Source organism: Mirounga angustirostris, unplaced genomic scaffold, assembly GCF_029215605.1.
Source record: "Mirounga angustirostris isolate CCGP_5_RB_7025 unplaced genomic scaffold, mMirAng1.0.hap1 SCAF_9, whole genome shotgun sequence".
Lineage (NCBI taxonomy): Eukaryota > Metazoa > Chordata > Mammalia > Carnivora > Phocidae > Mirounga > Mirounga angustirostris.
The window spans coordinates 38,032,533-38,057,049 of NW_026991717.1; the positions used below are offsets into that span (position 1 = coordinate 38,032,533).

General features: G+C 38.2%; 1 protein-coding gene across 5 annotated transcripts in view; it reads right to left on the reverse strand.

The window, feature by feature from the left end:
- Positions 1–965: 965 nt before the first annotated feature.
- Positions 966–24,517, reverse strand: part of PIAS1 (protein inhibitor of activated STAT 1) — a 122,817-nt gene continuing 99,265 nt past the window's right edge. For 2 of the 5 annotated variants that reach the window (XM_045899801.3, XM_045899803.3), the window contains exons 9-14: positions 14,678–14,838; positions 12,797–12,927; positions 11,774–11,954; positions 7,486–7,628; positions 5,624–5,661; positions 966–5,005 (exon numbers count right to left, since the gene is read on the reverse strand). In XM_045899801.3, the coding sequence (XP_045755757.1) occupies positions 4,712–5,005; positions 5,624–5,661; positions 7,486–7,628; positions 11,774–11,954; positions 12,797–12,927; positions 14,678–14,838 (948 nt within the window). In that variant the 3' untranslated portion in view covers positions 966–4,711. The other 3 variants (XM_045899804.3, XM_064570242.1, XM_064570243.1) reach the window with 3 other exon arrangements.

Genomic DNA, 24,517 nt, shown 5'->3' on the forward strand with positions numbered 1-24,517 from the left:
TTATACTACTGGATGGCCTTCTTTCAAGAATACGTGAATAGAAATACAGAATTGCCAGGGCCACTCACTCCTAGGACCCTTTTAGAGGCCAGAGTGGGGGCGGGGCACACACTGGTGCTTAAACTTCATTACCTGAGGCCCCTCTGGCACCCCCTAGGGAACGGCTGTATTTCACTTTCAGGGAAGGCTCAAGGGGCTTGCCCCCACGTCTCCTTTTGACTCATCATGGACATTAGGAAGTAAGTCCTGCACAGCTGATCTGGAATACCACGGCTGAGGCAGTAGATACCTAGGAGTTAGATGGGACAGGAAAAGGAAGTTCTGGGCCAGAATAATAACAAGGGTACCTTCCCTCAAAGATTTTTAAATGTCTCTGTCACTGAATGGTCCCAGGATGGTTTTAAAGCAAGTTTTATTAATCTCATTTGCCAAACAGGAATCTGAAGTATAGCTTGCCAAAAGCACCTAAGTGGTGTGGAGCGGTCACTAGAACCTGGGGCTCATCTCTGCGGACTCAGTGCTCCTAACTAAGGGTGTTCGATGGCTAGGATTCTAAGATCCTGTGACACGTCCTGATGTAAACCTCTACCCCAGGAAAGGCTTTTTATACTACCCCAAGTCCAGGTTTCTCATTCATCCCTGAAATTCCAGTTGGCTTACTTAGCACCTAGAGTTGTTTACAAAAAAGGCCACACTGCTCTTAGCACTCAAACTGCAGATTACTAAACAGATTTAAAACTAAACAGATGCTATGGCTCAGTACAAAGCTTGCCACATTTCAGCAAGAAAGGGGAACGATGGCCGTATATGCCATTACTTACCTCAAAGCAAGTTGCAAGAGAATTAGTTAACTGCCATGCTTTGAAATCTCTGGATGAAAGGTGCTTTGGAAGCACAAAGCATTATCATTTTTCTCATAGGGACTGTCCCTTGAATACCCACAGTATTATTTTACAGAAGACAAATTAACTGAAGGCTTTTCTTTTATTACATCTAAAGAGCTCTACATAAACAGGTAACATTCAATAGGTAAACAATTTTTTTCCAATGCATGTAATAAATATTTCCACTTGGTACTTTTATACAAACTGACATTGGTCTACTATACATTTTTAAAAGCCATTTTACTGGTTTGGCATGCGGTATGGAAATTCTAGGAGAGAAAGTTTTAAGGCAATGAATCACAGATTTAAGTTCATGGAATTTATGGTAACTTTTGTATCTGTTTATATACATTTCCCCTTTGTTAATTAGACAATTAAGAGCAGCACACTCTGGGACCACCAGCTAGTCTCCCTCCCTCTTTCTGAAACCTAAGCTTTGTGTTGTTGCGCTTTTTTTAATTAAAAAACAATTCAACACGTATTGATAAAACAAAATTCTTACTAAAATAATCTTAAATGTGCTTTACAGTCCTGAAGATCTTGAAGTGTCTTACGTATTTAAACTTGGAATTGTTTAAAAATGTTCTTTCCACAATTAGTTCATTTAAAATTGGTATATATTTTCATTCAGTTTCAGACATTTGCCTCTAAGGAAAATCTGCCAAGAAATCACATTTATCAGAAGCTTAAGTGCAATCTTTCTTAAGTCAGTAATGGTACAGAAATGTGAAAATATCTAAATTAACAGAAGAAAAGTTTTAATGCTCAAAATAAATTAGTCAACCAAGTGTGATATGGTTAAGGTTCAGATTGTTTTAAAAAGATGTGTCCAATAATGCCCACAAAAATAATTAAAAGCCACTTCAACCCTGCTAAGTCAAACAGCTATTTTATCAAAGATGTGTGCGTATATACACACACCCACACACAGAGAGTCCTACAGAAATACAATCATATGCACACCCTATTATGAAAGACCAAGGCAAGGGGATGGTGGCAGCTTGCCAAAAGACTGAGAATCGCTATTTGTCCACAGACAGCAAGCATGTCAGTGTTGGTGTGGGTGGGGGAGTGAGGGTAGGCTAAGGAAAAAACAGATGAAATGACTATGCACTTCTTTTAACTTAGAACAGTGCAGTGCAGGACTCTACCAGTAACTAGTACAGATCATGACAGTCTGACTGACTGGTATCGACCGTAAGACCAGCAGAGTGATCGCTACCACCCATGCAACACTTTGGAAAGTCAACAACTTTCCAAAGAAACAAGCTCCTTAGAGTGGAATGAGCATCAAAAGACAATCGAATGGTTCGTTTCTCCTGTGGAGACATGACCAAAGCCACTAGACAGACATTTCTTTCTCCCTACTACCTGTTTTCCCTTAGGTTGGTATAATGCAGGACACTGAGGGAAACTCACCATCCCCAAAACTGGGCTGAAGAAAGGAGAGGGATGGGTTTTCAACTGGATCATTCAGAGTTTGGAATTCAGCATCATACACAGTTATTGATCAGAATTTTGAGACCACTAACGACGACAGAAAAACAAAAAAAGAGAATACAGAAAACTATTCATTTTAGGTAGCTGAATTAATAGAAATGTTTCCTATTACAGTGTGAAATAAGAAGCAACACCCCACAACTGGAGTGATTTCTATCCCAATCTGAATTTAGACACAAATTACGGTACCATTAAATATTAGCCTAAGTTAATATAGCTATGAGAGTTCTTAAAAGAGTTTACTCACCATAATAGCAGATTCATTAAAAAGCTTAACTAATTCCTGTTTTCACTGACAATGAATCTTTTTTGTTTTTATTGCAAATTGTTTAGTGACTATAACTCAGCCATGTATGTGTGGAATACACATGCGTTGGGGAAGACTATATAACTCACGTGTCACTCACACTTGTCTATAAATACATATATACACACACACATATACATATCAACACCAACTTGTTTTTCAAAATTCAAGTCAACAATTTAGTGGCAGAGAGATGCTGTAAAAAACATATTATTTTTAGATGCCACACAGTCATGTGAACCGTTAATTTTATCATACAACTGAAGATACAGCCATCTTGAATTCTACCTGGAAAAAGTAGGTCACTTGTTACCACTGCAAGGTTGAAGCAACACTTTTATACACAAAGGTGGTCCTTCCTCAACTCTGAGAACAACTCTGAGAACCTGAACAGTTGTGACAGAAAAATCCAGGCTGGGAAACTGGCAATTGTTATGCCCCTTCCTTCTTTCTATCTTTTCTGTTAAGCCGCCTAAGCCTCTCCATCAGCTAGAAGATACTTTCCACACCCTCAGGTGCTCCCTGAAGAACGTGACACCTTCTCTAAAGAGGATTTTGGAACACAAGTAGAACCACCTTCCTTCCCTCCAGCCCACATTCATCTCCTGAAAAACAGTTCTCACTATATTTACATGTTCCATTATGAATAAATAGATGAGATTGATCCATGAATTGTAGGGGAAAAAAAAAAAATTTCACTTTCCTATGTCATGCTTCTCTTTAAAAGGTGAAGAAAAAATAAAACAAACAAGATAGCTAGGCTAAGAAAAGAAGTACACTCAGATCCAGAGAGTAAAAATGACCAAGGATCAAGCCTATTTTGCATTTCAACTGTTTATCAGATAGTGGATTTCTAGACTGACATGTGTGCTACACTGTATTTTCCGAAGAGAATTTACTTTTAGGATAATTGACTTTCTTTCTTTTTCAAGGTGATGTAACCTTACCTCTGTCAGCTGCACAAGACACCCAACATGGCTTTCGAAGCTATTTTTACTTCCTACTTTGGCATGAAGATCTCACATGAAAACTTGTTACCCTGTGGCCAAAAAGGCAGGTGTTCACAGACTTGGTTTAAATACATAATACTGGCAATCCAAATTTAGAAGAAAGAACTAGACTAAAGTGTATTATTCACAGGTCTGCCAAGCCTACTCCTTATCCAGACAGCTTTACTCCAAATCTCTAAAACATATTCTCAGGGGGTATCTAGCAAATAAGAGAGAATATGTGATGGAGAACATGCAATTGGGATATCAATAAAGATGCTCATATGTGAGTTCAAGACCTTCAAAGCACTTTGAAAGAAGCAGGCAACTGATTTATCAACTGAATGCAAACTTGGGAGGAGAAGGAACAGTAACAACGGAAAAATATACACAGACACACACACTGAACACACACCCCCACGAGCTAGGTCCTGAAAATACACAGGGAATGCAGTGGGACAGATGAGATTTATAACTTAAGGCTGGATATAATATGCACACACACAAAGAGAATCCAAGTCTGTCCTTTTTAGAAAATGGAAATGAAAACTATCCCCCCCAGGCCCCTCCCCACAACAAAGAAAAGCCCACAATTTAAAACTTCATACATGCAATTCCTTTTCTGTTATTGCAAATAAAATAATGCCATTGAAGTAAAATAAAACCAAAACCATAGGACAAATGATGAAAAAAAAAAATCTTCAGAATCCAGAAAAAAAATGAACTGAAGGTGGTTTGTGGGTACTGGTTTGTTTTTTTTTTTTTTTTCTTTTCTTTCCTTTTTTTTTTGTTTTTTGTTTTTTACAAGTGTTTTATCAGACAGGCAGTCTTAGATTTATATACAAAAGTAAAACTGAAAATATAGTTTTGTTCTCTGTACATTTCTTTTAATTTTTTCCCTAAAAAAAAGGAAAAAAACACGCTTGTGTACTTTTCTAAACAGAATAAGGTAAAACATAGCACAAAGTTCTCTTCTTTCTGCCAAGTTCATTTAATCTGGGGTGGGGGTGGGAGCAGCAGGGGCAAGGGAATCAGTCCAATGAAATAATGTCTGGTATGATGCCAAAGATGGAGGCCGTGTCCGAGCCGCTCCTGTTGGCGACGCTGTGGCCATGGCCGTCCCGCAGGCTGTTGGAGGACACGAGGCTGCTGTTACTGCCGCTACTGCTGCCGTTGGTGGCCGGCAGAGAAGTGCTGCCTCCTGCGCTTAACTGATCGAGAAACATCTGCGAGGAGGTATACGGGAAAAACCGAGACGAGTGTAAGAGGTCTTGATCGTCTGACACTGCTGCGGCGGCGGCAGCCAGGAGGGAGGTGTTATAATGCTGGCGGAGGGGGGGACGGGGAACAGAAGACACAAAACCCATCAGTTCTAATTCATAAACCTTCTTCTCAGCAGAACAGAGTCCTCGATGTAATATTACTGCATAGCTGCTACGTCTGAGATACCTAATAAAACATTTCGCAAAATCAGATGGCCTTAGGTAATGATCACAACCTTGATCTTGAGAGACATTTTTGTACTTTAAACTGGGGGGGAATACCAAAATAAAATTGGTACTGTTTTTTTTTGTTTTAATTTGTAATGCAAACAATTCTCAAAATTCTATTTCCAAAGAGGCGTATGCTCAGAAGCAGCAGGAAAGAAGACAGTCCACCCTCTTTCTCTTATGGAGATATTTGGCCAAGAATCTGTCAATTGATTTACTGCCCTGTTTCTTCATAAAAAAGTACTGGAAACCAACAAATAGATACTGTTCCTACTATATACTCAGACACAGTAGAAACAAGGGGATTTTCATATAAATTCTTAAAACCTTAACAATAATGAGTAGGGTGACTCTGAATTTCCTAAGAAATTTATCTTCTCTCTCAGCTACATTATACTTATAAATATTTTAATGTGCAATTAAAACAACAGCATTTTTTTTCATATAACATACCTGATTGTCTCCTGATAAGAAAGGAAAGAAATCTAATCCTGTGAGAAAAAAAATTATTTTAGTTTTGAAAAACAAAAGAAAAAACCCTCCCTAACGCCCCCAATACTCCAGAAACAAATAAAATGCTAATTCTAAATTCATTTAGAATTTAAACAACAGTGGAGCTGAATGTTGTACGTCTCTCCCATCTCTAGATTACCAAGGCTGAAGTCCAAGCCATGATTTGCCCTCCTTGTAACTCCGTTTGTGGGATCTGGGCCACTGCTGCCCTGTTGGATCCAACACTGATCCCTTAAACTGACAGAGCACTTTTCACTAAATGTTCTCATCAACTCCTCTTAAGTAACATTTCAAACTACTCTAATTTACTCCTCACAAGCACCTATGAGGTAGGTCATTATTTCTGGCTGCATTTTGTGGGTGAGAAAAGTTTTATGTAGAAGGAAGTTAAGCAAGCTGGAGCACAGATTTTTTTTCTTTCTCAAATTTGCCTGCTCGCCACTATCTGTACCAGATTCTAACTCAGAGACCCTCCAGTGGCAAGAGGAGAGCGGGGGAAGAGATCTGAAGGGTGTCTGGTTGCTGGGGTGGTGCATCACAGAAGGACCAGCTCTGATTCCTGGCTGCCGGGGAGTCAATGCAAGCTGCCCCTTCTAATTCCCACTCTTGTATCACTCAATGTGTAATGTAATGAAGAACAAGAAAACCCATGTGAATAAAATGCCTTATTATGAGGTCTCAACTTGGCGGAAAGGACAACAAGCAGATGTAGTGAAAAATATGACAACAACACAAACACTCTGGGAATCCATCCACTATCTACACTAGAACAGATTATAACATGAGGACCTGCAAAATGGATAGCACTGTGGTTCATGATAGTGAGACTGGGCAGTAGCCTAAGTGAAAAACAGGGCTGCACTTAACCACATGATGTGGGTATCTAAATTTATTAAGATGAAGTAAAATGAAAAACTCAGTTCTTCAATCACACTAGCCATGTTTCAAATGCTCAGTAACCTTATGTGGCTAATGGCCACTGTAAATTACAACATTGCCCTCACTGCAGAAGGTTCTATTGGACTGAGCTCAAATAGGGTTTTCCTAACAATCACTAAGAATCTACTCAACTATCTCAGCTTCCAAGAATCTTTGCACCGGATTCTTGGCCCCGGCTTTTTCTGTAGGGGAGGGGTGGAGGAAAACTTCCATTTTAATTTTTTTTTTAATTTTCTACAATGAGCATATATAGCTTTTTTGGAATAAAAATGTCCCTAGATATACAAATTATTAAATTACAAAGATATAGGAGAAAAACCAATAATTTTTTGATAATGTAAATGATTATTATCAACTCAAAATACATTGTGCAGTGAGTACACTGACATTTCAAACTACTTTTCAAAGGAAGAATCAGGTTCACTGGAACAAAAATTAAAACTTTCCAACGTCTCAATTCAGCACTATTTTAAAGATAATACAACACAGTTACCCACGTTGCCTGTTGCATTATAACTGGATTCAGGGAACAAAGAATAATTTTCATAAATATTAAAATTCAAAGCAACATACTGAAAGTCACCCCCAAACAACTTGCAGACTATTTTGAGGCTCACAAAACCTAAAGATCATCACACGACATTCACCACTGGTAGTAAAACACTGGCTACTGATGAAGGTCCAAGCAAAAAACTGGATCTCTATCTATTTATGACCACAGTATATATTTCTCCCAGTTCCCTAGGCCCAAGCCCCCATTTTATCAATCTTTCCATTCTTCCTTAGACTCACCCGGAGGAAGACTATGTAGATGAAAGGTATTTATAATGCTATGTGACAACAGAGAAGGACCGGTGACTCACCTTGTAGGTCATAAGGCATGGGTGTCATGTGGAAAGGGTGCCTGTAGTCTTGGATGAGGGAAGTATTAATGTAGCTTGTGTCTACAGCAGGGAGGCTTGGGGTGCGGGACACCGGAGACGCTTGATGTGGAAGACTTAATATGCTAGAAGAAGGAAAAGGTTCGCTTAATTTTCATGAGTTAGCTGAACTTCTAGGTTCAACAAAGGGACTGTATCTCACAAAATGAGTCCTAGCTTTTGTGCTGGAAATAAAAAGACAAGCAAAGCAATATATAATTTAGACTATCACTAGGAAATAATCTGCATATACAGTAGCACTTTGCAGGGGCTATAAGGAGAAATGGATGGGTGCAACAGTATATCCAACATTCATAAATCGCATGCTGTCTCATCTACACTTTTAGAATGCACGGCTGAGCCACTTCAGTGAGAGATGAGCGAAAGATATCTATAGCAGCTGAGATTCTGAAACCTTTTAAAAATAAGCACTGAGTGTTGTCTAGTAAAAAGTATAGGTACGTCCTCGCAAAGAAAACACATACAGACGAGCCTGGGGGACGGTAGCAATCTGAGCAGTAGAGTTAACAGCTGGCCCCCAGACTTGTGAGCTTTATGGAACAGAGACAAGGAACTGTTTATCCTGGTATTCCTAATGCCCCGCACACTCATCAGCACACTGTTTGCACACAAGGCCTGCTGAATGCACGAAGGCAGTGAGACAAGAAGAGATGCTCCAAAATGAACAGGTGGTGGAAAGGTTTTAAAGGGAGTACAGAACTGTTGCGGGGCGGGGGGCGGGGGGGACACGACAAAAAAAGGGATTCTGGAAGAACAGCATGAAATGTTTAAGTAACGGAGAAGTTAAATCTTTTTTTCTTTTTAAAAAAGATTTATTTATTCCAGAGAGAGAGAGTGCATGAGCGAATGAGCATGGGGGAGGGGCAGAGGGAGAGAGAATCCCAAGCAGACTCCATGCTGACTGTGGAGCCCGATGGAGGCTCGATCTCATGATTCCAACGTCATGACCTAAGCTAAACCAAGAGTCGGATGCTTAACTGACTGTGCTACTCAGGCGTCCCTAAATTTTTTTTTTTTAACAAAAAAATTAAGTAAAAAGCAAAAAGGTGTGAGAAAGAGATGAAAAAGAAAAGGAAGAATTGAGTGCAAACATAAGGGTCATGTCCTATCCCAACCATAAAGAGGCTAACAGGCATGTAAGTTTTGGAAAATAAAGAGAAAAGAAGGTATAAAGAGGCTGTTTTTTGCTTGTAAAACTTCATATAAAGTACTTGGGTGTGGAGATGCAATTTCAATGGTGCAATGCAAGATCAGAATATTTCAAAAGAGGCCAAGGCTGGATTTCTAGGAATAGAGTTCTACTTATGATCATCTACCACAGTTTCATGAATGGAATATGAAGCATAAAATATACTCTCATCTGCCTCATAAAAATGTTTTGTCTAATGGAAACTTAATTAATTAAACCTCTTACATCCATAAAAAGTACCATTTTCCATTAGCTGTCTCCTCTGACAATGCCTAAGGGATTACAAGAGAGAAGAAAGCAGATGAAATGCTAGCCTTTGAAAACATCTTGGTATACCAAACAGGAAAGGAAACTTCTGGATGAATGCTAAACACTTGGCAGCTGAAGATAGCAAAATGCTTTACATTTACTAATGTTTGTCTCTAATTCCCGGCTGGCAACTTCCCTTTCAATTTTGTGATAATATTCTGAAAATGCATTTCCACCTTTACACTGCACAATAACAAATACAATATGCTTAGGGTTCAGGTTTTTATTTATTGGATAGTCATTATTGTAAAATGGCCACTAGTGTTGAATATGGCGTTATTCTTCTAAAAATGCCATAAACTTTCAGGCTGCTTGTTTTTATCCAAAAACAGAGAAAGGTCTGACATTTGTAAATACTGTATCTGGGTTTACTTGGTCACTGGGAATCTCAGGAAGTAGTTAATGCATCTAATGTCATTTTCTAAACATAAAAAACACAACTATTTTTGGAAAAACAGCAAATATCCAAAGAATTGAAATATTAGATTTTTAAACACTCAAAAGTTTCTCTTAAGGAAAAATGTATAGTCAAGAGAGCAAAATTACCGCACAGTTCACATATATATATGTGACTACTATAAATATTCTAAAGAGTAGAACTAACTTACACATAATGGTGCTTTTATTCCACAAAGTATTTACACACCCAGAGATTTATGAAATATCTTTTAATGTTGCAATTATGGTATTTAAAGAAATAATGTGATAATGTGTATTTGGTCATAATATGGTTTGATATATAAAATATCTCAGAATCAAGATTATATCGGTATCTGTTTTAACTACACCAACTTTTGGCCATTTGACTTTTCTTTTTCTCCCACTCAGATTTATAAAATAAGTTGGTGTAGTAACAAGGTCAGGCTTGTTGGGCAGCAGACATCAAGGCAGGCTTTCATCAGAGGTAAATCTTCATAAAGTAGGATTTAAAGTAGAAATTAGTGTTTAGATAATTCATTCTTTTTTAGAATAATACTGCTTAATGTCTTTATTGCTGTCTGATGTTTGCTAAGCTACTCGAGAGTGAAAATACCAACCCATGTAACAGGTCTGATTGTATTATGAAGATTCCTGAAACAGTCAAAGTTTTTAACAAGTGAGATACATTTGTCACTATTATGCTTTTACTGTTGCACCTTTCCAGTAATTACAAATATTCTCAAACAGAAGATCTTTTATCTCATCAGTCTCAAACCTGAAAATTATTTCACTCCAAGCATGGAAATGCTCGCTCTTGGTCTGGTGTTAACTTTCCCTCTTGAACCTTGAAATCTTGCAACAATGCCTTCTGTGGACCTTCCTTCTCTCACTTAACATTCTTTCTTCAGGCAGGAGATTTTTTGAATAGCTCCTATTCAGTTCCAAAGCGCTACATCATTCTCCTGATACACACCTAAAAAGGGGCACACCTATTTCTAGATTTACCTTTAGTGTGCTACAACTGTGCCTCAGCAAAACATGAAGCTTTTTGTTGAGAATCCCCGATAGGTCTCATGAGGCTGAGTCTATTTAAGAGTACAGCTACAGGGCGCCTGGGTGGCTCAGTCGGTTAAGCGACTGCCTTCGGCTCAGGTCATGATCCTGGAGTCCCGGGATCGAGTCCCGCATCGGGCTCCCTGCTCAGCTGGGAGTCTGCTTCTCCCTCTGACCCTCCTCCCTCTCATGCTCTCTGTCTCTCATTCTCTCTCTCAAATAAATAAATAAAATCTTTAAAAAAAAAAAAAAAAGAGTACAGCTACAGCTGGCTACTTGTTTTACCATCCTCCACAAAATGTTAAACCTTTAAGGTCAGGACTGTACTTGCTCATTTTATTATCATCCATGTTAGGCACAGGGTGTTTTACCTAAAGCAGATAACAGTGTTTGCTAAACTGAACTGAAGCATAACCAAGGTACATTATTACTGATAGGAGACTAATGGGAAATATGGGAAATGAGCTAGCAAAACAGAAGGCATTGTGCCCTGCAACTTCAGGCTCCGACTTCTTTCACTGCCAACCTCACACACACCGAAGCAGGTTTGTTTTTTTTTTAAGATTTTATTTATTTATTTGTCAGAGAGAGAGAGAGAGCACAAGCAGGGGGAGTGGCAGGCAGAGGGAGAGGGAGAAGCAGGCTCCCTGCTGAGCAGGGAGCCCGATGTGGGACTCGATCCCAGGACCCTGAGATCATGACCGGAGCCAAAGGCAGTCGCTTAACCGACTGAGCCACCCAGGTGCCCTCCGAGGCAGGTTTAAAGCATTCCTCTGGTCTACCTCTGTTTTCTACTTGAAAGACTCAACTCAGGATTAATCTTACAGCATACATTTCCAGTTTGAGTAAATGTTTTAGATCCTACGAGCAGCATTAAGATCACCTAAGAACTGATCAGAGATACGAATTTTCTCAGTCCCTACTCCTGAGTCAGACATGGGGGAATAGGGGAGCAATGTGTGTTTTAATGAGCCCTCTGGGTGATTCTGCTGTACACCAAAGTTTAAGAATCACTGTACTAGAGTATCTTTTGGTATGATAAATACTGTACCCAAGGGACTCCTTTAATGCATTATCCCAGCCCCTCAAGAATATCACACACTTAGGGAAAATCCAACCTATTCTTTGATTACTAAGTTAAGTTTTACAATCATGCATAATCATTTTATTTGGCAGATCTTTTAAATTGTATTTGCAAAATTAACTTTCACAGTGACTTTTCAAGGTCTCAGTACTTACCCTTTATTATTTAGTGGTGATGTGGGAGATAGGGAAGGACAGGTCCTCTTGGCAGACGGCTCTTCTTCCTCTTCATCAGATGAACTGTCTATGGTTAAATCAATCACCTCTACTTTCTTATTTTTATTTGAGGACTGGTGGTGAGAAGCCACCTGATGCTCCAATGTGGAGCTCAAACATCCTGTGTGGGAATGATCAAAACACAAGGCAAAAAAGACCTATGACACCTCTCTTTTCTTCCTCAGTGTGCCTTATGGATTAGTTTATCAATTACAGTTTAGACTTACAATACTGCTGGGGTCAAAGAGTAGTAGCTCTGGTCCCCTAAGCTTAAAGCTACTATTTATTATTGGTTGTTAAAGGGGTTTTTTTGTTTTGTTTTGTTTTTTTTGAAAGACAATTCTGAATTAGGGCAAACAATCAAAATGTATGTCTACTTCAGAATAAAAGCAGTTTGAGGATAAAGACTATATATTACATATGTACCTGGGATACTTAAGAAATGCATGGTAACATTTTTAAAAGTCATAGCTTCCTTCCAGCAAAAACATACTAAAAACCAGAAAAATAACATAAATGAAGAAGAAACATTCACTAATCTTTACCAAATCTCTTAAACATTTAAAAGGATACCATTTCAAAAGCATGACCTTACAAATGACTTATTAGATTACGTTGCTTTTAATCTTGTATCCCAAAAATTTTAAAGCTGGCAAAGTGAATTTAAAAAGAGTTCTCTACTACTTCTGAACATTTAATCAATAATTTAATAAGAGTTACTGAGCTACCCATAAACTGCTGAATTTTTCAGAAATGTATACTTTTTTAAAAGTTTATTTTTTTTTTTTAGTAATCTCCGCACCCAACGTGAGGCTCAAACTCACAAACCCAAGATCAAGAGTCACATGCTCTGCTGACTGAGCCAGCCAGGCGCCCCCAGAAATATGTTATGTTTTAATACTGAAAAGCAGGGCTATGCAACAGCAGGGAGACCGCCCCACCCTTCTGGAAACCAGCACTCACCATCAACTCCATTGTAAGAGGCAGAGACTTCCTGTACTTCCTTTTTTGATCTCATAGGTGCCCAAGAGCCATCCTCCTTAAACTGTATCTCATCACAGTCTGTACAGTACTTTAGGATCTCCATGAACAAGCTACAGAAAACACGTGGTCCTCTGAATATCACATTCTAAATGAAAGCAGACTAGAAGCATTGCTTTTCAAAAAACATTCAGACCGCCTATGTTTTGCATAAGTATAAATGAGAAAGAAGAAAGGAGAACAGACAAGTTATATTTGTTCTCAAAATCAAGGCCTATTTTAGGGAAATATTACTTAGATTATGGTACCTTATACAAGGTACCTTATATAACCATGAAAAATGAGATTTTCAAATATTTTTAATAATATGGGAAAATATTCACAGAAAGTGAAAAGAGGCCAAGAAAATACAATTCTGTGTGTGAATGGTACATAAAACAGCAGTTATTTCTGAGTGGGGACATCATGAGTATTTCTTTTTCTCCTTTATATTCTTGTGCATCGTCCAAACTATCTACAATAAGCATATCTTACTGAAGCAATACATACAAAAATATGTACTGAATGTTACACCTCCTTGAAAAATATCATGCAGATATTAAGAAGTGAGATTTGCAAAAACAATGTGTAAAAGTGTCAAATTCTGAAATGAAACCAAAGGATAAAAAATATTAATACTGTACAATCACAATTCTGTAAAAACAAAAATCAGAAAATACACCACAAAGCTCTTTTATTAATTCCTGTTTTCCAATTTTTTCTTTAAATGTGTGTATAGATACGTGTGTGTGTGTGTGTGTGTGTGTGTGTGGCTTTTAAAATAAAGAAAGATCCCAACTGACGGAGGAGGGGATCTAAAGCTATATAATATACAGTGTTGGCAAAATATTATTTAATTTAGATTTATTAGGGATCACTGTCATTTCTGAACAATTAAACATAAAACATTTAAGTGACACATTTACTTTTTTCCCATGATTGGTCTGCCATCTTTCAAGCTCCATGTGACACTGTATTGTTAAATATATCCCCTTTCTAATGGTACATCTTCAGACTCCTGAGTTTTCTCAAATGCTGTAGATAAGTTGCCTTAAGTGTTTTGCTGGCGAGTACAGGAACTATCAAGAAGATCCTTCTTTCCACAATTTATCTTTGTTCAGTGGCAAAAAGGACAAGGAAGGAGGCTAGAGGATAGGGGTACCTTTAAAGAAACACTCCAAGATGTCTGGAAGGACAGATAAAACAAAGGAGTGTTTAAAAAAACAAACAAACAAAAAACCCTGATTGTTGTGATGCCGTAGGGGACAAGAAAGACAAAGACAAGTATTTCAGAGGAAACAGAGAAACCAAGAAAGCTGCTATTCAGCATGCTGATCACTTTTAGCAGCCCTTACGGTGGGGAATAGGTTTGATGAACCATGACTGAAGCATGAGAAAAATCTGCAAAAACAGGTTAACTTCCACTAAAAAGCCCAATTTGGGTGAGCTTAAGTAACCAGAGTTTCACAATGTTTTCACTCTTTCTCTGATATGGTCTGCATGGCTAGGGGTAGATGGATTCATGTGAGGAATAGGTGTAAACATACCTTACTTAGAACCCGTGGTACTTCAAATAGTAAAAGTCAGGAGAAACAGATGGTAAAGCATGCACTGCCCACACAGGAGGATGTCAACGTAAAAAGGAAAAATGCTCACAATATTACTTATTTTGAAAACTACTGATTTCTAGAATCAGGAAAATCCTAAAAATATATTACTCAGAAAACACTACCTATAGAATTTTCATCCTAAACCTGACAGATAACAAATCCAAATAAGAGATGGTCATTCCAAGGTATAAGGAAACACTTTAAATTGACATACCCATCAATAATAAGGTGTTCATACGGAGCCTTCTTATCACAGACAGGACAAACCCAGGTTGGTTTTTTCTCATTCATCTGAATATAAAGAGTTGCATCAAAACACTGCAGATGAGAACATGTCAGGGCCCGGCATGGAATTGTCAGCCGCATTTTACCAAGCTTTAAAAGATGGAGACAAAAGTAAATATTAGGCAACTGTTATTCAATTTAAGTTTTGATAAAAATCTCCTGAAACACAATGTGTATGTATTCTGACTTAAAGCATATTATATTTACTTTTCATCAATATGGAAGAAGATTAAACACATTTTCTATGAAACCTACATGTTTAAAAAATTATAGTATTTCTTTAGATATTAAACATAGTGACTATGGAAAGTCTATAGCAAGGGTTATTCCCCCGCCCCCAAGCTCATAGATCAGCTTTTGGGGGAAAGAACCACGAACTCCTTAAAATTATATGTAAAATTTTGCAAGTTTGTACATTTCCCCAGAGAGAGCACTTTCACCAAATTTTTTTTTTAAAGATTTTTTAAATTTATTCACTTGAGAGCGAGTGGGGGAGGGGCAAAGGGAGAGGGGGAAGCAGACTCCCTGCTCAGCAGGGAGTCTAACGCAGGGCTCAATCCCGGGACCCCAGGATCACGGCCTGAGCCAAAGGCAGACGCTTAACTGACTGAGCCACCCAGACGCCCCACCAAATTCTCAGAGTAGTCTCTGATCCAAAAAAGTTAAGAACCACTTTACTAGGGATTTGGGAAATGGAAAAAGAATGTCTTATTAAACACTGCAGGATACAGATATAAAGTCATCCAACCTGATCTCTGAATGAGGGTAGTTCACATGTGAAAACAGAACGAAGGGCACGCATTCCCCAGGATGTTTGGCAGAGTTGCCAAATGGCAGCTCTGAGAAGGAAGTCAAGTGTGTGCACTCTGTTTTTCCTCCCTTACTGCGCACTATCACAGACAATTCGGCAAACATCCCTAGACCTCTAGCATCTCCACCACGTTATGAGACTTTTCTCTTCTCGCCTTGCAAATGCTGCTTAAGCTGAGGTTGAGTCTGTCCTGTGAAAAACGAAACCTAGTTCATCCGGTCCCTGAGCTGCTAGCTTGGGCTCAGGGCACGGAAGCTGCACTGAGAGCTGTCACATCACAGCTCCTTCCCTGGAGGCCACCTCACAGAGTACAGCTGGGTGACCACTGTGGGGCCCCCCTGGAGGCAACAATGGCCAACCAGTAGAGAAGTTATCTACTTTCAATAACCACACTGTTTGCTATCCAGGAAAAGATTTCCCACATACTTGCAAGCTTGAAAAACATAAAGGCTTGAAAAGGATATGAGTTAAATGAGGAAAGAAAGAGGAAAAGGATTTTGGCTTAGAAGAATTTCAGGGAAATGTGCAATTTCCTAGGAAGTCTACCAAGGAAATTAACTGTCATTTGTAGCCCTAAATAATTGTTCTGGTACCAATGATTTACTGTGCCTCTAGGAAAGGCACTTAACCTTTCTGGGCCTCTTTTTCTATCTCCAAAGTAACACTGTTTCCTCCTTACTTCAACAGGATGTAGTGATGAAGAACAAAACAGGACCCAGGCTGTGCCGTAAGCTTATGAGAAGGGAGTAGTGCCAAATTACAGTGTTAGAAGTACAGGCCGGAGAGACACAGAGCAAACGGACAGCTCCCTTCTCTGTGTGCGCCCAACTCCACCCTGTGCATGATTATGGACTACTTGTTTATGTATGTGTCTCCTCCTGCTAGAAATACATCAAACTCAATCCCTTATCCCTGGCACTTGGAAATGTATGTGCTACACAGCAGGAAGATGGTCATGTGTTTGGACTGATAAGGCTTTGGCTGTGCTTCACTGAGCAGCTCTAGGAGGGACCACTCATGGAGAGTGTGGGGGCCGCATGCAGTACTTTACGAGGCAGGCCGGAGTATGAATTCTGGAGTTAGACTACCTAGATTTGAATCCTGGCCCCACTACTTACAGTGGGAATCCTGATCTCACGTAGTGTCCCTGAGCCTCAGCTTTGTAAAACAGGGATAAAAATACCATCTACATCATAAGACTGTGGGATTTAAATTATGTTATGTTGTGTTATGTTAAATTATGTTATGTGTTATGTTAAATTATGTTATATGCCTGACATATAGTAAGTGCTCAATATATGTCACCCATTATAATTAAAGTACAGAAACATTATCTGCTCAAATCACTTGGTAAGCTAATGGGAGACACACCCATATCAGCTCAGTCCTTCTTCCATTCTATGCTCACGTTAAGATTAAACAACTCTTTACTCCCCTTTACTCTTCTATTACTCAATTTTCATGATTTGATGTATACAAGCTCCTGATGAAAAGGCAAAAAAAAGAACAAACTAGTTCTTATAACAGAAGAATCATATATTTATTATTAGCCAAAACATGTTGCATTAGTCCAGAAACATTTTCCAAATAATGAACTGCTTGGTGGTGCTAAATTAAATTTTTATATCTTAAAGCAGACCTTAACTTACCTGTGAAGTACAAATTGCTACTGAGCAGGTATTTTTCCTAATGCTTAAATACTTAATAGAGAAACTGCAGACTGGAAAATCCTAGACAAATACAGTAATTGTAGACAAAGTCCACATATTGCAGAATTAGTAGGCCACTTTGGATAGTTTATGAAGACAGTGCATAAGAAGGTAAAACATAAAGCTGGTTTCAGAATCCAAGCTATAGGCCACAGAACTTATACTCTGAAAAGCAGTTATTCTCTAAACAATCATCTCACAGACTTTCCTCCCACTAATCCCCACTTGTCAGCTCATTTTTTGGTGAGAGAGCTACTCTCAAGCCCGTATGATCAGCCACACTGACAAATTTACCCAGAGTCTTTAAGGACCACTGCTACGTGAAGGATGTAGGAAAGACATTTATAAATGGGTACAGAAAAGGAAAAGTTCACTTCCAAATGCGCTGTTTATTAGCTGTCACAGAAATGCTTTGCTTCAAAGAATCACTAAGTATTATGTGATAATACTCCTCATATTTCTGATTTTAAAAACAATCTCTAGGGCACCTGGGTAGCTCAGTTGGTTAAACAACTGCCTTCAGCTCAGGTCGTGATCCTGGAGTCCCAGGATCGAGTCCCACATCGGGCTCCCTGCTCAGTGGGGAGTCTGGTTCTCCCTCTGACCCTCTCCCTTCTCATGCTCTCTCTCACTCTCTCTCTCTCAAATAAATAAAATCTTTAAAGAAAAAAATCTCTAAATCCTAAACACTTATCTATAAATGGACACTGATTTCTCCTGACAAGGAGAAAAGCAGAGTTTTAAACATCTTCATCTTATAATCCTAAATTCCTCCCTTTCCTTTATAGGGCATGTGGATATTTACATCATTTGCAAAACACTCTGAAAACAGCCCCCAAACAAGTCTTCCAATGACACTACCCTTACTATAACATATAATAGTACTATTTAGTAACTGAGGATGCTGCAGGAGAAAATACACTACCTAGGTATGTTAAACTAGCTTATATATCAAAAGGACCCTAAAAAGTCAATATGTATTTTTTCCTTGTAAGAAGAAAGGAATAGTGATATCAAGAATAATTTCACAACTTCTTCATTACCATCATCAATATTTCATAAATGAATTTCCGAGGAATTTTTTTTTTTTTCTTCTACCAATTCCAAGTCATTTGTATTGAAATTCATAGGTCTGGAGAATAAATATCTCACAAAGTAGGTTCTCAAACATTCTCCCAGCTGTTTTTTGTTTTTTAAGATTTTTTTATGTTAGAGAAAGAGAGTGCACAAGCGGGTGGCGGGGGGGAGAGAATCTCAAGCAGACTCCCTACTGAGTGGGGAGCCGAATGCAGGGATGTGGGGCTCGATCTCACAACCCTGAGATCATGACCTGACCCGAAACCAAGAGTTGGACACTCAACCAACTGAGCCACCCAGGCGCCCCTCTTCCAGCTGTATTTTTAATAAATCGGAACTAAAAAATTCCCGAAGAGCAGAAACATTTCTAATTATTTTCATTGCCTTTAGCTAAATGGCACACAAACAACAGAAACTCATTTATTTTGAGCTGTGTATATCAAAACAAAGGCAATCCAAATGCACAGTCAGACGTCATATTTACATATTTCAAAGGGAACAAATCTCTATTATTATCCTATACATTTGATATATAGATGAGTTGTCATTACCAAGTTTTACTTTTTAGAATAAAAAAATACCTAAAATATATTGCCTTGATGTTCCAGAATAATTGTAAAGGGATTTTCCCTTTAGCCAAATAGAAATCTATAAAAGTATTATAATTATGGATTATATATATAGAGAGAGAGAGAGAGTTTTTCTATAATCTGAATTTTAAAAGCAGATGTCAATTTAAAATGAACTGCTAAAGCTGCTGCAACTAAAAAGGGAGGAAACGGGAGATATGGTAAGAAACATTAAAGATGGCCCACTAAATTAAGAGGTGTGAGAGGCAAAAACTGATTAACATTTTCTAAGATAAAGATCACCTGAACTATAAAATTCAAAACTAGTTCTAGAAGTAAAAACGTCAAGATTTATGTTACAGTGCTTATCTATATGAATAAATGCTTCATCTAATGATATAAACATCACATATATTAGAACTGTAAACATTTTTTTTAAAGGAGATTGAAGAAAAACAAGACTTCTTCCAGTGATTATGGAAAATGAAGCTTCTGTACTTTTCTAAATTTCTCATAGTCTCTGAACTGGTATTTTATAATGGAATGGGATGGCAAGAAATCATGGGGGAGGAAAATACACAAATAGGGGCTTGGCGGGGAAGGAGGGTAGAATAAGTAGGTTATCTTTTTTTTTTTTTTTTTTTTTTTTAATCTTTGTCTTCTTCCTACCTTCCACTTACTTGGTCTGTGAGCTATTTTCCTAAATGTTAAAAAAAATGCCAGCTTCCTTTACACCATAATCTGTTACAAAATTTATCTGGTGGGTGCCTGGGTGGCTCAGTGGGTTAAGCGTCTGCCTTCAGCTCAGGTCTTGATCCCAGGGTCCTGGGATGGAGTCCTGCATCGGGCTCCCTGCTCAGCGGGGAGTCTGCTTCTCCCTCTGCCCCTCCCTGCTGCTCCTGCTCTCACACGCTCGTGCTTTCTCTCACGCGCGCACAAAAACAAACAAATAAAATCTTAAAAAAAAAAAAATTCATCTGGTTACTTAAGAACCCACCCCATGACTCTGCGGCCTATATTTTTTATTGCGGTAAAAAACATGTAACATTAAATTTACCACCTTAACCATTTTTAAGCATGCAATTCAGTAGTGTTAAGTATATTCACATTATTGTGTAAGAGATTTCTCAAGCTTTTTCATCTTGTAACACTGAAACCTGATACCCACTAACACTAATTCCTCCTCCCCTCAGTCCTTGGTAACCACCTTTTATTTTCTGTTTCTATGATTTTGACTGCTTCAGACACTGTTTTTTTTAAATTTGCTTATTTATCAGAAAGAGAGCACAAGCAGGGGAAGCAGCAGAGGTAGAGGGAGAAGCAGGCTCCCCGCTGAGCAGGGAGCCCGACATGGGACTCGATTCCAGGACCCTGGGATCATGACCTGAGCTGAAGGCAGAAGCTTAACCGACTGAGCCACTCAAGCGTCCCTGCTTTAGACACTTCTTATGAGTGGAATCATAGTGTTTATGTTTTTGTGACTGGCTTATTTGCTCATCAGAATGATTTAGAGGTTCATCCATGTTGTGGCATATGACAGGGTTTTCTTTTAAATGGCTCATCGTATTCCACTGTATGTATTTAACCACATTTTCTTTATCCGTTCATCGCCCAATACACATTTGGGTTATTTCTACCTCTTGGCTATTGTGAATGTTGTAATGAACATGGCTGTGCAAATTTTCTCTTTGAGATCCTGCTTTGAATTCTTTTGGATATATACCCAGAAGAGGAATTGCTGAATCATATGGTAAACCTATTTTTACTTTTTTGGAGAAACTTGCACACTGTTTTCCACAATGGCTGCAGCATTTTATATTCCCACCAAAAGGGCATAAGGGTTCCAGTGTCTCTGCATCCTCACCAACACTTGGTATCTTTTGTTCTTTTGATAGTGGCCATCCTGACGGGTATGAAGTGATAACCCATGTGGCTTTACTTGCATTTCCTTAGTGATTAGTGATGTAGAACATCCTTCCATGTTTGTTGGCCACTTGTGAATCTTCTTTGGAAAAATGTCTATTCAAGTCCTTTGCCCATTTTTTAATCAGGTTATTACTGTTGTTGTTGAGTTGGAGAAGTTTCTTATATTGTTAATCCCTTATCAGATACATGATCTGCTCCCATGCCATCGGTTGTCTTTTCACTCTCATTTTTTTTCTTTTTTTGACATGCAGAAGTTTTTAAGTTTGGTGTAGTCCATTTGTCTATTTTTGCTTTTGTTGCCTATGCTTTTGGAGTTATGTCCAAGAAATCATTGTAAAATTCAATGAAGCTATCCCCCTACATTTTCTTCTAGGAGTTTAAAAGTTTAAGGTCTTATGTTTTAGGTCTTTAATTCATTTTGAGTTCTTTCTTGCATGTGGTATAAAGAAAGGGCCCAACTTCCTTACTTTGCATGTGAATATCTAGTTTTCTCAATGCCCTTTGTTGAAGAGACTGTCTTTTCCCCTTGTGTAGTCTTGGAACTCTTGTTGAAAGGTCAACTTGGCACATAAATGCAAGAGTTTATTTCTAGGTTCTCTCTTCTGTTCCATTAGTCTACATTATCTATCTTCATGTCCTTACCACACTATCTTAATTACAGTTGCTGTGTATTATGTTCTGGTATCAGGGAATGTGAGGGCTCAAACTTGTACTCTTTAAAATACTGTTTTTGGCTCTATGGAGTCTTTTGAAATTCTACAGGAATTTTAGTAGGGCTTTTTTTTCTATTTCTGCAAAAAAATGCCACTGGGATTTTGATAGGGATTACACTGAATCTGTAAATCACTTCGGGTAGTATAGATACTTTAACAATAATCAGCCTCCCAATCCATGAACCTGGGATATCTTTCCATTTCCAGTCTTTAAGTGCTTTCAGCAGTATTTTATAGTTTTCAGTGTGCAAATCTTTTGTTTCCTTGGCTAAGGTTATTCCTGAGTAATTTATTCTTTTTGATGCTATTGTAAATAGGACTGTTTTCTTAATTTCCATTCTGGACTGTTTATGGTTAGTGTTTAAAAACACAACTAAATTTGTTCTTGATTTTGTATCCTGTAACACTGTTTTGTTTTTTTGTGGAATCTTTAGGGTTTTCTACATAAAAGATCATGACATCTGTGAACAGAGATCATTTTACTTCCTTTCCAATTTGTATGTCTTATTTCTTTTTCTTGTGTAATTGCTCTGGCCAGAATTTCTGGTACTGTGTTGAATACCAGTGATGAGGGTGGGCATTCTTATCTTGTTGAGTATCATGTTTGCTGTCGGCTTTTTATATATGACTTTTATTATGTTGCAGAAGCTTCTTTCTATTCCTATTAGTTGAGTGTTTTTATGATGAAAGAGTACTGAACTTTGCAAAATGATTTTTCTGAATCCACTGAGATACTCATGTGGTTTTTGTCCTTCATTTTGTTAATGTGGTATATTACATTGATTTTTTTAAAAAACATTTTATTTATTTGAGAGAGAGAGTGTGTGTGTGAACAGTAGGAAGGGACACAGGGAGAGGGAGAAACAGACCACCTGCTGAGCAGGGAGCTTGATGTGGGGCTCGACCCCAGGACCTGGAGATCATGACCTGAGCCCAAGGCAGATGCTTAACCAAGTGAGTCACCCAGCCGCCCCACATTGATTGACTTTTTGTATGCGGAACCATCTTTACATTCCAGCTACAAATCCCACTTGGTCACGGTGTGATTTTTTTTTTTTTAGTGGTTTGGTTTTGTCTAGTCTGGGGATCAGGGTAATACTAGCTTCAGAGAATGAGTATGAGCATATTCCCTGTTCTTCAATTCTCTGGAAGAGTTTGAAAATGACTTGGTGTTAAATGTACTTTATTTAAACATTATGGAGGATGCTCTGGTGAAGCCATGGGGTGCTGGGTTTTTCTTTGTTGGGAGATTTTTGATTGGTGCTTCAATTTCCTCACTAGATATAGGTTTGTTCAGATTTCTTATTTCTTCATGATCCAGTCTTGGTAGATTGTTATGTTTCTAGGAATTTATTTCTTTTAAGTTATCCAGTTTGTTGACACATACTTGTTCATAGTAGTATCTTATAATCCTTTTTATTTCTGTTGTATCAGTTCATTAGTTGTAGTTATCGTCTTTCATTTCTTTTTTTTTTTTTAAAGATTTTATTTATTTATTCTTGAGAGACAGAGAGACAGAGAGAGAGAGAGAGAGAAGCAGAGGGAGAAGTAGGCTCCCAAAGAGCAGGGAGCCTGATGCAGGACTCGATCCCAGGACCCTGGGACCATGACCTGAGCCGAAGGCAGACGCTTAACCATCTGAGCCACCCAGGCGCCCCTTCTCTTTCATTTCTAATTTTGGCTATTGGAGTCCCCCCTCTTTTTTTCTTAGTCTAGCTAAGGGTTTGTCAATCTTGTTGATCTTTTTGAAAAACCAAAACCAATGAAACTTGGTCTCGTTTTTTTTTTTCTATTGTTTTTCTATTCTCTGTTTCGTTTATCTCTGTGTTAATCTTTGTTATTTCCTTCCTTCTGCTGACTTTGGGTTTAGTTTGTTTTTCTAGCATCTTGAGGCATAATGTTAAGATAGTTGATTTGAGATCTTACTTCTTTTATAATGTAAGTATTAACAGCTATAAACATCCCTCTTCCTACTGCTTTTGCTGCATCCCGTAAGTTTTGGAGTATTGTATTTTCATTTGTCTCCAGATATTTTCTAAATTCCCTGTGACAACTTCTTTGGCTGTTTAAAAGAGTGTGTTGTTTAATTTCCACCGATTTGTGGACTTTCCTGTTTTCTTTCTGCTGTTAATTTCTAGTTTCATCCCACTGTGGTCAAAGAAGATACTTTGTATGACTTAAACTTGTTAAGGCTTGTTTTGTGGTCTAACACATGGTCTATACTGAAGAATGTTCCATGTGCACTTGAGAACAATGTGTAATCTGCTGTTGTTGGGTGGGGTATTATATATATTGAAAGGTCCAGTTGGTCTACAGTGTTTAAGTCCTCTGCTTCTTTAGTGACTTTCTGTCTGGTTATTCTATTCATAACTGAAAGTGGGGTATCAAGTCTTCTACTATTATTTTGCTTCCTATTTCTCCTTTCAGTTCTGTCAATGATTGCATCATATATTTGGGAAAGAATTTTAATAACAACATTAAAAAGACTGGAATCAAAATATTTTCCCTAAGAAAAAGATTTATTGTAAGGAATAAAAAGATAGAAGGATATATACAAAGTGATAGGATTTGGGGGTTTTATTAACTCCACTGTATTTCTATAATTTTACAAAAGCCTAATAATGAACAGGGGTTCCTTAGCAGTATTATAAAACAAAAAAGTTTTGTTTTTTTTTTTAAAGATTTTATTTATTTATTTGACAGAGAGAGAGACAGTGAGAGAGGGAGCACAAGGAGGGGGAGTGGGAGGGGGCGGGGAGAAGCAGGCTTCCTGCTGAGCTAGGAGCCAGGACCCCAGGATCATGACCTGAGCCGAAGGCAGACGCTTAACCATCTGAGCCACCCAGGCACTCAACAAAAAAGTTTTTTAAGAGCTACATCAAATACAGTATTATAAACTAATTCGTGAGCTAATGACTTTTTCATCTTGTGTTTGCGATTTTATAAATTACAAAAGGCTAAGAT